The 12,859-nt window shown below is 44.0% G+C and overlaps 1 protein-coding gene across 14 annotated transcripts in view; it reads left to right on the forward strand.

Moving 5' to 3' along the window:
- The window catches only part of dtna (dystrobrevin, alpha), a 364,320-nt gene that overhangs the window by 93,883 nt on the left and 257,578 nt on the right, over positions 1-12,859 (forward strand). For all 14 annotated transcript variants that reach the window (XR_015079004.1, XR_015079005.1, XM_085992861.1 and 11 more), the window contains exon 4: positions 1,533-1,746. Coding sequence is in view for 12 of the 14 variants with exons in the window: in XM_085992861.1 (XP_085848987.1) it covers positions 1,533-1,746 (214 nt within the window). In the remaining 2 variants the exon portion in view is untranslated. The remainder of the gene's footprint in view (positions 1-1,532; positions 1,747-12,859) is intronic.

Here is a 12,859-nt window from a genome sequence, read left to right on the forward strand (position 1 = left end):
AGAATTGGCATGGGGGTGGCCCCTAGTGGTAAAGCTCTGAGTTATGAGGAATGACTGGAGAAACCTGGGCTTTTCAGCCTGGAAAGGAGTCGTCTGAGTGTTGACCTTTATAGAGGTATATAAGATAGTTAAGAGAATGGAGAAGGTAGATTTGAAACATTGCTTTAAAGTAACTTACAACAAGGGAACACAGGTTCAAGCTAATGAAAGGCAGATTAGGACTGATGCCAGGAAATTCTTCTTCACACGAAGAGTGATTAACATATGGCATAGACTTCCAAGAGTATTGGAGGCGAATCTTTTAAGAAAAAATTGGATACTGAAATGGGGAATTAAAAATATCTCCGAATTAATTAATTGTGGTCGATTAAATTACCTTCCTTGTCTGTAATTATCTTGTGATCTTGTATTAGTGGATAGGGTGATAGTTGAGGTCAGCAGTGATAGGCGAGTGGGATTTAGTGTGGGATAGAATGCAGGCAAATGAGTTTTGGATACATTAAGTCTATACAGGGTGGAGCTCAGGTGGAGAGCAAAGGAGAAGTCAAGCTTGGAGGTGACAAAGTCTAGATGAGGGTTTCAGAGGAGATGGGGCTAAAGTAATGGAGAGGGTGAGTGATATTGCAGAGCTGAAAATTTGAGGTCTTGGTGCTGGCTTATCATTTGGTGTCTGAAGCTCAGCTCAGGGTCAAACAGAACACCAAGATTGTGCACTGTCAAGTTTAGTCTGAACAAACAGGTGAGGAAGAGGATGAAATTGGATGCTTGGGTGTGGAGTCTTGGCAAAAGCCAAACAGAATGACTTGTTACCAGTGCCAAACTGGAGAAACTTCTGGCGCATCCATAAGCTGATGTCAGACAAATAGGACTTCATGTCAGGCAAGCAGTACAGTAGTGGCCAAGGATAATGGTGGAATAATAGTGCTGGATGTTGTCAGGATACATATGCAAACAGACCCCATGTCCAGAGATAATGTTGCCAAAGGCCTGCATGTATGTAAAGAATAGGAGAGGGCCAAGAATGGAACTCCCAAGGCGAACGTGCAAGAGGGCAGGAGGAAGCTATTTCAGGTGTGCCAATTGGAAGGAGGTCAAGAATGCAGGAGCTGTGTCTTGTGGAGGAGAGTAGCCTGATAAAGGAGAATGGAACTCTGGGGCACTCCTGACCTGATCATACAAGGGGAGCTATTGGAGGTTATGTTGGCACAGGTAGGAGTGAAACTGAGTGAGGGCAGTGCTACAGGAGTGACAAACATTGAACACCACAGAAAGGTTGAGGAGTGCAAGAAAGGATAGTGCGCCATAATTGCAGTCACAAGTTGAAGCCATTGGTGACTTTGACTAGTTCAATCATGGTGCTTTAGGCAGGGTGGAAACTGGTCATAATGGAGGACAAGCTACAGAGTGATATGAATTTGGGGGACAGGTAAGAGGTGGCTTACGGATAGTCAAGAATGGAGGATGAGGCAGCCAGGCTCAACTGCCTCTGTTTTTATGAAACTTACCCATCTTTTTCTTTTTTACTTGTTTAGTGCACTTGGTAGATGTTTGGAATATTATAGAGGCATTCAGAGAAAATGGGCTAAATACAATGGATCCGAATGCTGAACTCAGTGTGGCTCGCTTGGAAGCTATCATCTCCACAATACTTTACCAGCTGAACAAACGAATGCCAACCACCCATCAAATAAATGTCGAACAGTCCATTAGTTTACTGCTGAACTTTCTGCTTGCTGCCTATGATGGGTACGTTTTAGAGCAGTTACTCTTTGCACATTGATCTTAGTTTTTGAACTTTATTGGAGGTCTTAAGCTTGACTGTAATTGTCCAGATCCAGTGGATCTTTTAACATTCATGTGAAAGCAAGGCCCTGAGCCTGAATTGTTGTATTTTTTCATCCTGTTCCATCCTTCCACTGTTTATTTGTGGCATTCTACCTGAAGAAAATTGAGCATAAGTTAATTTTTTTAATTATATATTAGTGATTTTTATTCTCTATTCTGTGGGAAGAATAACCTGAACACTGGCAGAACTCCCAGACTTTGTGCAGTTTCTGTTAGTGCCAAATGGCATGAAATAACACAGTGCCAAAAGCAGTGAACAATCTCTTTGTGCGATCATTGAATGGTTGCTGTCAGCGAGTGAAAAATATTCACTCTCTGAAATGTGTTTCTCTTTTCTGCTGAAATTGTGACAGTGAGTTTGTGGGAGAAAAGTTTTTCACAAGACACAGTTGTGGTATGATCGAGAACCAGCCTATTGAATTCTCATTGTAACTTCCAAAATATTTTCTGTGATATAATGGTGCAATATTTTTTAATGTTTCAAAGCAGATCAGAAGAATGCATAAAACCGTAGAACATTCTGAATGAGATGAAATGTGATTTATTTTAAGGCAGAAATACTACTCATTTCTATAAAAATTCACAAGTCCTAAAACACAGTGTTGCCGATTTTCATATGTACAGTACTGCACATTGAGTGGATGATGGGCGAAGTGATCGCACCACCCACTCAATGGCACTAGCAACGGTCCCAAAGCATCTTCATGGTCAAACCTCATTTTAATTATCGGAAGTGTGTGCTTGAAGAAAAAAGGTGGGCACAAGGGGCCGGCAGCGGGATGGAACATTTCTGTGGGGAATGGAGCAGCATTCTCCTGGCCCCAGAAAAATTAGTGCCCCAATGCCACAGATTTTTTCTGCATTTTAGAGCAGCCTGCAGCAGTCCTTTTAAGGATAGCTTTATGACCAGTCAATGCACAGTTCCATTGGGTGTCGCGCATGCTACTACAGAACAAACGGGAAACTGTTCAACCTCCGTCACCTCCAGTCCAGGTCCAAGGTCGTCCCAGCCTCTGTCATCGAATTACAGTATGTAGACGACGCTTGCGTCTGCGCTCACTCGGAGGTCGAACTCCAAATCATCGTCAATACCTTCACTGAAGCGTACGAGAGCATGGGCCTTACACTAAACATCCGTAAGACAAAAGTCCTCTACCAACCTGCCCCCACCACACAGTACTGCCCCCCGATTATCAAAATCCACGACAAGGCCTTGGACAACGTGGACCACTTTCCATACCTCGGGAGCCTATTGTCAGCAAGGGCAGACGTCGATGACGAAGTCCAACACCACCTTCAGTGTGCCAGTGCAGCCTTCGGTCGCCTGAGGAAGAGAGTGTTTGAAGACCAGGACCTCAAACCCGGCACTAAGCTCATGGTCTACTGAGCAGCAGTGATACCCGCCCTGCTTTATGCCTCAGAGACATGGACCATGTACAGCAGGCACCTCAAAGCACTGGAGAGGTATCACCAATGCTGCCTCCGCAAGATCCTGCAAATCCATTGGCAGGATAGGCGCACCAACGTCAGTGTTCTTGCTCAGGCCAACATCCTCAGCATCGAAGCTTTGACCACACTCAATCAGCTACGATGGATGGGTCACATTGTCCGCATGCCCGATACGAGACTCCCAAAACAAGCGCTCTACTCGGAGCTCTGGCACGGCAAGAGAGCCCCAGGTGGGCAGAGGAAACGCTTCAAGGACACCCTCAAAGCCTCCTTGAAGAAGTGTAACATCCCCATCGACACCTGGGAATCCCTGGCCCAAGACCGCACAAAGTGGAGGAGAAGCATCCGGGAAGGCGCCGAACACCTCGAGTCTCTTCGCCGGGAGCAAGCGGAAGCCAACGCAGGCAGCACAAGGAGCACGCATCAACCCAAGCAACCCACCCACCCACCCCTTCAACCACCGTCTGCCCCACCTGTGACAGAGACTGTAGTTCCCGCATTGGACTCATCAGTCACCTGAGAACTCATTTTTAATGTGGAAGCAAGTCATCCTCGGTTCTGAGGGACTGCCTAAGAAGAAGAACAACAAATGGCGTTGGACCCGATTTAAATATTTCAATAAGGCTACATGCTGTTCTGGGTGGAAGCACTGGCTACCAATTTTAATATCCCGCATGAAAATCAAGTCTGTTGAGTTGCAGGCGGCCAGTGGGTGATAGATTTTTAAACAAAATTTTTGTCTGCCTACCAATGTTCCCTGAAATTTTTGGGGGGCTACATGGTCCCTTTAAGGGGCTGCAGAGCTCATTCAAAATACCACCATGTGCGGTTTTTCTATTTAAAAGCGGGACCCCTGGAGTGGGCGCAGCTTACAGGGAACATTTCTGCCTACCGAACCTTTTTTCAGTGAGAATGGGGCAGAATTTGCCGCCTCCCTCCACCCCCCCCCCCCCCCCGCTACAATGTGGAGTAGTTAAATGGAAACTCAGCAATTTTGTGGTACAATACTTTTTGAATTATTTCACTGTATAATTCTGCAGGAAAAGCATCTCTCCATGTTGTTGCACTTGTTTCCCAGTATAACTATGAGAGAACTATTTAGTAAGTTGCTGGTTGGAACAAAATTCTCACAAGTTGTCCAAAGGATTGTAATTTGTAAGAGAGAGTTTATTTTAGAATGTTGCATTATTTTGCAGTCAGCTAATTTTGTGATGCTTGTACAAGGACAGCTGAGCATAAAGGAGTTGATTTTAACCCTAGTCGCCTGGCAGATACCGGGCGGGTGGGCAGTTAAAATTGTCTAGCTTACTTACCCACCCTGGAACTGCTGGGAGCTGAATGGTTGCAATTCTTACCTGCTCAACTGAGTAGGCAGCAAGGACACTTGCCCAAAGCCGGCGAGATCCTTTTTAACATATGTCATCATCGGGAGCCAATTGTCATTTTAACTCAGCGGCCTGAACGGAAAGTGGCAATTAAGATCATTTTTTTTCTTACTTTCCTTGTGGGGCCAGGAGGAGCGGGAATGCTTCTCTGAGCCCCACAAGGAAAGCTTCAGTCTGGCCTGCCACAAACTCACATCTCTTCCCCATTCTTATCGCAAGATCTCCGCGGGATGGCCCTGGCAGCTGAACTTACCATTTACTTGCTATCAGCAGGATTGCCCTGGGCTGTGCGTTTGTCCGCCAACTTCCCGCCTGGAACCGGAATTTTCATATATTACAAGCAGATCTCCCGTGGTGTTGCTCACGATGAGTCAGAGCATTTACTGTTTTATCGCAGATGGGGTGTTTATGCCGTGTAGAGTATATTGTCAGAGACACGGATTTACAGTGACTAGCTGATACATTTTTTATACCATTTTGATGTGAATTTTCAGCTTTAAAACTGATCAGGGATAAACATTAAAAGCGTAATATAGATAAATTAACATTTTATAAAATAGATCTAAGGTCTAAGATAGGTTTACAGTGCATGTGTGTAAACACACGAAGTGTGGTAAATAAGGTTGGTGAGCTGCAGGTGCAAATAGCCATATGGGAATATGATGTTGTGGTGATAATGGAGACCTGGCTCAAAAAAGGGCAGGATTGGGTACTAAATATTCCTGGATATAAGGTGTTCAGGAAAGATAGGGAAGGAAAGAAAAAAGGTGGGGTGGCACTATTGATTAAGGAGAATATTACAGTTCTGGAGAGAGAGGATGTCCTGGAGGGGTCAAGGACAGAATCTATTTGGTTAGAGTTGAGAAACACTAGAGCTGCCATTGCACTACTAGTTGTATTTTATAGACCACCAACTAGTGGGCTGGATATAGAGAAGCAAATTTGCAGGGAAATTACTGAGAGGTGCAAGAACGATAGAGTGGTGATAATGGGGGACGTCAATTATCCTAATATAGACTGGGATAGTAATAGTGTAAAGGGCAGAGAGGGGGAAGAATTTCTGAAGTGTGTTCAGCAGAACTTTCTTGATCAGTACATTTCCATCCCAATAAGAAAGGAGACATTGCTGGATCTGGTTCTGGGGAATGAGGTGGGTCAAGTGGAGCAACTGTCAGTAGGAGAACATTTAGGGAGCAGTGATCATAGTATCATAAGGTTTATATTAGCTATGGAAAAGGACAAGGAGCGATCTAGGGTGAAAATACTTAACTGGAGGAGGGCCAATATCAGTGGGTTGAGAACGGATCTGGCCCAGGTAAATTGGAATCAAAGATTGGCAGGCAAAACTGTAATCAAACAATGGGCTAGCTTTAAAGAGGAAATAGTTTGTGTACAGTCGAGATACATTCCCACAAGGGGGAAAGGTAGGGCAACCAAAGCCAGAGCTCCCTGGATGACAAAAGAGATAGAGAGTAAAATGAAGCAGAAAAAGGGGCCATATGACAGATACCAGGTTGAGAATATAAGTGAGAACCAGGCTGAATATAGAAACTTCAGAGGGGAATTAAAAAAGGAAATAAGAGGGGGCAAAGGGAGAGTATGGGAATTGACTGGCAGCTAACATAAAAGGGAATCCAAAAGTCTTCTATAGGCATGTAAATAGTAAACGAGTAGTAAGAGGAGGAGTGGGGCCGTTTAGGGACCAAAAAGGAAACCTAAGCATGGAGGCAGAGGGCATGGCTGAGGTACTAAATGACTACTTTGCATCTGTCTTCACCAAGGAAGAAGATACTGCCATAGATATAGTGAAAGAGGAGGTAGTGGAGATACTGGCTGGGATAAAAATTGATAAAGAGGAGGTACTAGAAAGACTGGCTGTACTTAAAGTAGATAAGTCACCAGGACTAGATGGGATGCATTCTCGGATGCTGAGGGAGGTAAGGGTGGAAATTAAGAACATAAGAAATAGGAGCAGGAGCAGGCCAATTGGCCCCTTGAGCCTGCTCCGCCATTCAATAAGATCATAGCTGATCTGATCCTAACCGCCAATCTACTATCACAGAACCATCTCCTGAATCTAACAGAATTAGACACACGAAATAGGAGCAGGATCAGGCTACACGGCCCCTGGGCCCACTCCGCTACCCACAGGGCCATATCCGATCCAAACCTAGACTCATGTCCAAATTCCTGCCCGCTCCCCGTAACCCTTAATTCCCTTTACTTCTAGGAAACTGTCTATTTCTGTTTTAAATTTATGTAATGATGTAGCTTCTACAGCTTTTTGGGGCAGCATATTCCATGGACCTCCCACCCTCTGAGTGAAGTAGTTCCTCCTCATCTCAGTTTTGAAAGAGCAGCCCCTTATTCTAAGACTGTGCCCCCTAGTTCTAGTTTCACCCATCATCGGGAACATCCTCCCCGCATCCACCCGATCCAACCCCTTCACAATCTTATATGTTTCAATAAGATCGCCTCTCATTCTTCTGAACTCCAATGAGTAGAGTCCCAATCTACTCAACCTCTCCTCATATGTCCATCCCCTCATCCCCGGGATTAACCGAGTGAACCTTCTTTGTACTGACTTGAGGGCAAGTATGTCTTTTCTTAAGTATGGACACCAAAACTGTATGCAGTATTCCAGGTGCGGTCTCACCAATACCTTGTACAACTGAAGCAATACCTCCCTATTTTTATATTCTATCCCCCTAGCAATGAAAGCCAACATTCCATTGGCCTTCTTAATCACTTGCTGCACCTGCATACTAACCTTTTGAGTTTCGTGCACCAGGACCCCCAGATCCCTTTGTACTTCAGTACTTTCCAGTTTCTTGCCATTAAGATAATAACTTGCTCTATGATTTTTCCTGCCAAAGTGCATAACCTCACACTTTCCAGTATTGTATTCCATCTGCCAAATCTCTGCCCACTTACTTAGCCTGTCTATGTCCCCTTGCAGGTTTTTTATGTCCTCCTCACTCACTACTTTCCCTCCCATCTTAGTATCATCTGCAAAATTTGATATGTTACACTCGGTCCCCTCCTCCAAATCGTTAATATAGATTGTAAAGAGTTGGGGACCCAGCACTGACCCCTGCGGAACACCACTAGTTACTGATTGCCAGTCTGAGAATGAACCATTTATCCCAACTCTCTGCCTTCTGTTAGATAGCCAATCCTCCATCCATGCCAGAATATTACCCCCAATCCCGTGACTTTTTATCTTAAGCAATAATCTTTTGTGTGGCATCTTGTCAAATGCCTTTTGGAAGTCTAAATACACTACGTCCACTGGTTCCCCTTTATCCACCCGATATGTTACTTCCTCAAAGAACTCCAGCAAATTTGTCAAACATGACTTCCCCTTCATAAAACCATGCTGACTTTGTCCTATTAATTTATGATTACCCAAATGTCCTGTTACTGTCTCCTTAATAATGGACTCCAAAATTTTACCTACCACAGATGTTAGGCTAACCGGTCTATAGTTTCCAGCCTTCTGTCTACTGCCCTTTTTAAATAAGGGTGTTACATTAGCAATTTTCCAGTCTGCCGGGACCTTTGCTGAGTCCAGGGAGTTTTGGAAAATTATTACCAATGCATCCACAATCCCTACCGCCACTTCCCTCAAGACCCTAGGATGTAAGCCATCAGGTCCAGGTGATTTATCCGCCTTGAGTCCCATTATTTTACCGAGTACCACTTCCTTAGTGATTTTGATCGTGTTTAGCTCCTCCCCCCCTATAGCCCCCTGTTTGTCCAGTGTTGGGATATTCTTAGTGTCCTCTACTGTAAAGACTGATACAAAATATTCATTCAGTGTTTTTGCCATCTCCATATTTCCCACCATTAATTTCCCGGTCTCATCCTCTCAGGGACCAACATTTACTTTAGCCACCCTTTTTCTTTTTATATAACTATAAAAACTCTTACTATCTGTTTTTATATTTTTTGCTAATTTACTTTCATAATCTATCTTCCCTTTCTTAATCAATCTTTTTGTTATTTTTTGCTGTCTTTTAAAGTTTTCCCAATCCTCTATCCTCCCACTAGATTTGGCTACCTTATATGCCCTTGTTTTTAGTCGAATACTATCCTTAATTTCTTTACTTAGCCACGGATGGCTGTCTTTTCTTTTACACCCTTTTCTTCTCAGTGGAATATATTTTTTTTGGAAGTCGTAAAATAACTCCTTAAATGTACACCACTGATCATGTATCGTCTTACCCTTTAATCTATTTTCCCAATCCACTCTACTCAATTCCGCTCTCATACCTTCATAGTCTCCTTTATTCAAGCTTAGCACGCTTGTTTGAGATCCAACCTTCTCACCCTCTAATTGAATATGGAATTCAACCATGTTATGGTCACTCATTCCAAGGGGATCCTTTACTAGGACATTTTTAATTAATCCTGTCTCGTTACACAGGACCAGATCTAAGGTTGCTTGCCCCCGGTCGGTTCAGTTACATACTGCTCAAGAAACCCATCCCTAATACACTCAATGAACTCATCCTCAAGGCAGCCCTGCCCAATTTCATTTGTCCAATTAATATGATAGTTAAAATCCCCCATAATTATAGATGTTCCCTTATCACAAGCCTCAACTATTTCCTGATTGATACTCCGTCCAACAGAGTTGCAACTGTTCGGAGGCCTATAGACTACGCCCACTAGTGTTTTTTTCCCCTTATTATTCCTTACCTCCACCCAAACTGTTTCATTATCCTGATCTTTTGACCCAATATCATTTCTCTGTATTACAGTGATTCCTTCCTTTATTAACATAGCCACCCCACCTCCCCTTCCTTCCTGCCTGTCCTTCTTGATCGTTAAATAACCTGGTATGTTTAATTCCCAGGCATTGTCACCCTGCAGCCATGTTTCTGTAATGGCCACAAGATCATACCCATATGTAGTTATTTGTGCCATTAACTCGTCTATTTTGTTACGAATGCTACGTGCATTCAGATAGAGAACTTTCAAATATGTTTTGTGACACTTAGTTCCTGCTTTTGCCCTTTTTATTACTTTACCTTTTACTCCATATCTTCTGCCCCTTCCTGACACGCTCTGGTTTTTAATTTCCCCACTGCTACCTAAGTCTATGACCTTCTCTGTTGTCATTTTTATTATTTGCTCTCTAGGAACCTCCCCCCCACTAGTTAGTTTAAAGCCCTCTCTACAGCCCTAGTTATATGATCCGCCAGGACTCTAGTCCCAGCACTGGCCAAGTGAAGCCCATCCCAACGGAACAGCTCCCTCCTGCCCCAGTACTGGTGCCAGTGTCCCAGGAAGCAAAACCCATTTCTCCCACACCAGTCTTTGAGCCATGCATTTAACTCTCTAATTTTATTTGTCCTAGCCAAATTCGCTCGTGGCTCAGGTAATAATCCAGAGATTATTACCCTTGAGGTTCTGTTTTTTAATTTGACCCCTAGCTGCTCATACTCCTTTAACAGAACCGGCTTCCTAGTCCTATCTACGTCGTTTGTACCAACATGGACCACGACAACTGGATCCACGCCCTCCCACTGCAAGTTTCTTTCCAGCCCAGAGGAGATGTCCTTAACCCTGGCACCGGGTAGGCAACACAGCCTTCAGGACTCTCGCTCTCGGCTGCAGAGAACTCTATCTATCCCCCTAATAATACTATCCCCTACTACTACAACATTTCTATTTACTCCCCCCTCTTGAATGGCCCCCCGTTCCACGGTGCTGTGGCCAGGTTGCTCATCCTCCCTGCAGTCCCTGCTCCTGTCCCCACAGGGATTAAGAACCTCGAACCTGTTGGACAAGAGCAAGGGCTGCGGCTCCTCCAGCTCTACCTCCTGGATCCCCGTACCTGCCTCACTCATAGTCACACCGCCCTGTCCCTGACCATGGGCTACATCTGAATTAATTAACTTCATAGGTGTGACCACCTCCTGATACACACAGTCCAGGTACTTCTCCCCCTCCCTGATGTGTCGCAGTGTCTGAAGCTCAGACTCCAGCTCATCAACATGGAGCTGGAGTTCCTGTAGCAGCAGACACTTGTCACAGACGTAATCACCGTGAGCCTCAATGGGGTTCACCGGCTCCCACATCTCGCAACAGTAACACATCACCTGCTCCATTCTATGTAATTAATTAAATTTTTTATTGTTAGTTATGGACACCCTCTGCCCGACTTTAGATGTTAGTATCCCCTTTAATTAATTGGATTTAAATTAAATCAATCCCTCTAATTACATCAGTTAAATGGTTTACCAACAGTCACTCTGCACCAGAAAGGCCTTATTAACTACAACCCACAGAGTTAAAGTTTGAAAAGAGCACCTAACACCCCACTTACCCTAACTCACACTTACCCAAACTCAGAGCACTCTTTGATGACTCGCACTGCAGAGGGACTGGCCATAATTTTCCAATCCTCCTTGGATACAGGAGTGGTGCCAGAGGACAGGAGAATTGCAAATGTTACACTCTTATTCAAAAAAGGATGTAAGGATAAACCCAGCAACTACAGACCAGTTTAACCTCGGTTGTGGGGAAGCTTTTGGAAATGATAATCCGGGACAAAATTAACAGTCACTTGGACAAGTGTGGATTAGTTAAGGAAAGCCAGCATGGATTTGTCAAAGGCAAATTGTGTTTAACTAACTTGATTGAGTTTTTTGATGAGGTAACAGAGAGGATTGATGAGGGCAATGCAGTTGATGTGGTGTACATAACTTCCAAAAGGCGTTTGATAAAGTGCCACATAATAGGCTTGCCAGCAAAGTTGAAGCCCATGGAATAAAAGGGACTGTGGCAGCATGGATACAAAATAGAGTAATGGTGAACGGTTGTTTTTCGGACTGGAGGAAGGTATACAGTGGTGTTTCCCAGGAGTCGGTTCTAGGACCACTGCTTTCCTTGATACATATTAATGACTTGGACTTGGGTGTACAGGGCACAATTTCAAAATTTGCACAAAACATGGAAGTATAGTGAACAGTGAGGAGGATAGTGATAGATTTCAAGACAGACAGGGTGGTGGAATGGCGGACACGTGGCAGATGAAATTTAACGCAGAAAAGTGCGAAGTGATACATTTTGGTAGGAGAATAAGGAGAGGCAATATAAACTAAAGGATACAATTCTAAAGGGGGTGCATGAACAGAGAGACCTGGGGGTATATGTGCACAAATCGTTGAAAGTGGCAGGCCAGGTTGAGAAAGCGATTAAAAATGCTTACAGGATCCTGGGCTTCATAAATAGAGGCATAGAGTACAAAAGCAAAGAAGTTATGATGAACCTTTATAAAACACTGGTTCGACCTCAACTGGAGTATTGTGTCCAATTCTGGGCACCGCACTTTAGGAAGGATGTGAAGGCCTTAGAGAGGGTGCAGAAAAGATTTACAAGAATGGTTCCAGGGATGAGGGATTTCAGTTACATGGACAGACTAGAGAAGGTGGGGTTGCTTTCCTTCGAGCAGTCCAGCAGTCATGAGGGGTCTAGACAGAGTAGATAGAGAGAAACTGTTCCCATTGACGGAAGAGCCGAGAACCACAGGACACAGATTTAAGGTGATTGGCAGAAGAACCAAAGGCGAAATGAGGAAAAACTTTTTTATGCAGCGAGTGGTTATGATCTGGAATGCACTGCCTGAAAGGGCGGTGGAGGCAGATTCAATCACGGCTGTCAAAAGGAAATTGGATGAGTACCTGAAGAAAAAAAATTGTAGGGCTATGGGGAAAGGGCAGGGGAGTGGGACGAGCTGAGGTGCACTTGCAGAACGCTGGCATGGACTCAATGGGCCGAATGGCCTCCTTCTGTGCTGTAACCATTCTAAGATTCTATAAAATAAAGGCCACTTGCTTACAGTTTTCACAGAATAATAGATACAGTCATGGAATTCAATCCCCAAATCACATGCAAAATCCCAGAATACTATTTAGTAGAATTTGAAGTCTAATTTGTCAACAAATATTGTTTCATTAGTGATTATGTCCAAAATTTAGGTATAATTGCTCACAGGCACTCAGCAGACAATAATTAAAAGGAATGTATAATGCCAGTATCTCCCAGTCTGCTGCAGTGTCTTGAAGATGTTGCAGGATGTGTACAGGCTCACTGCTATGCTTGCATATATTGTTAAAAGCAGTCGTAACCCATAGTTAAAAATGTATTTGTGCTCTTAGTTCTTGGCA

Source organism: Somniosus microcephalus, chromosome 7, assembly GCF_052327205.1.
Source record: "Somniosus microcephalus isolate GS21.2 chromosome 7, FLI_Smic_1.0, whole genome shotgun sequence".
In the NCBI taxonomy this organism is placed as follows: Eukaryota; Metazoa; Chordata; class Chondrichthyes; order Squaliformes; family Somniosidae; genus Somniosus; species Somniosus microcephalus.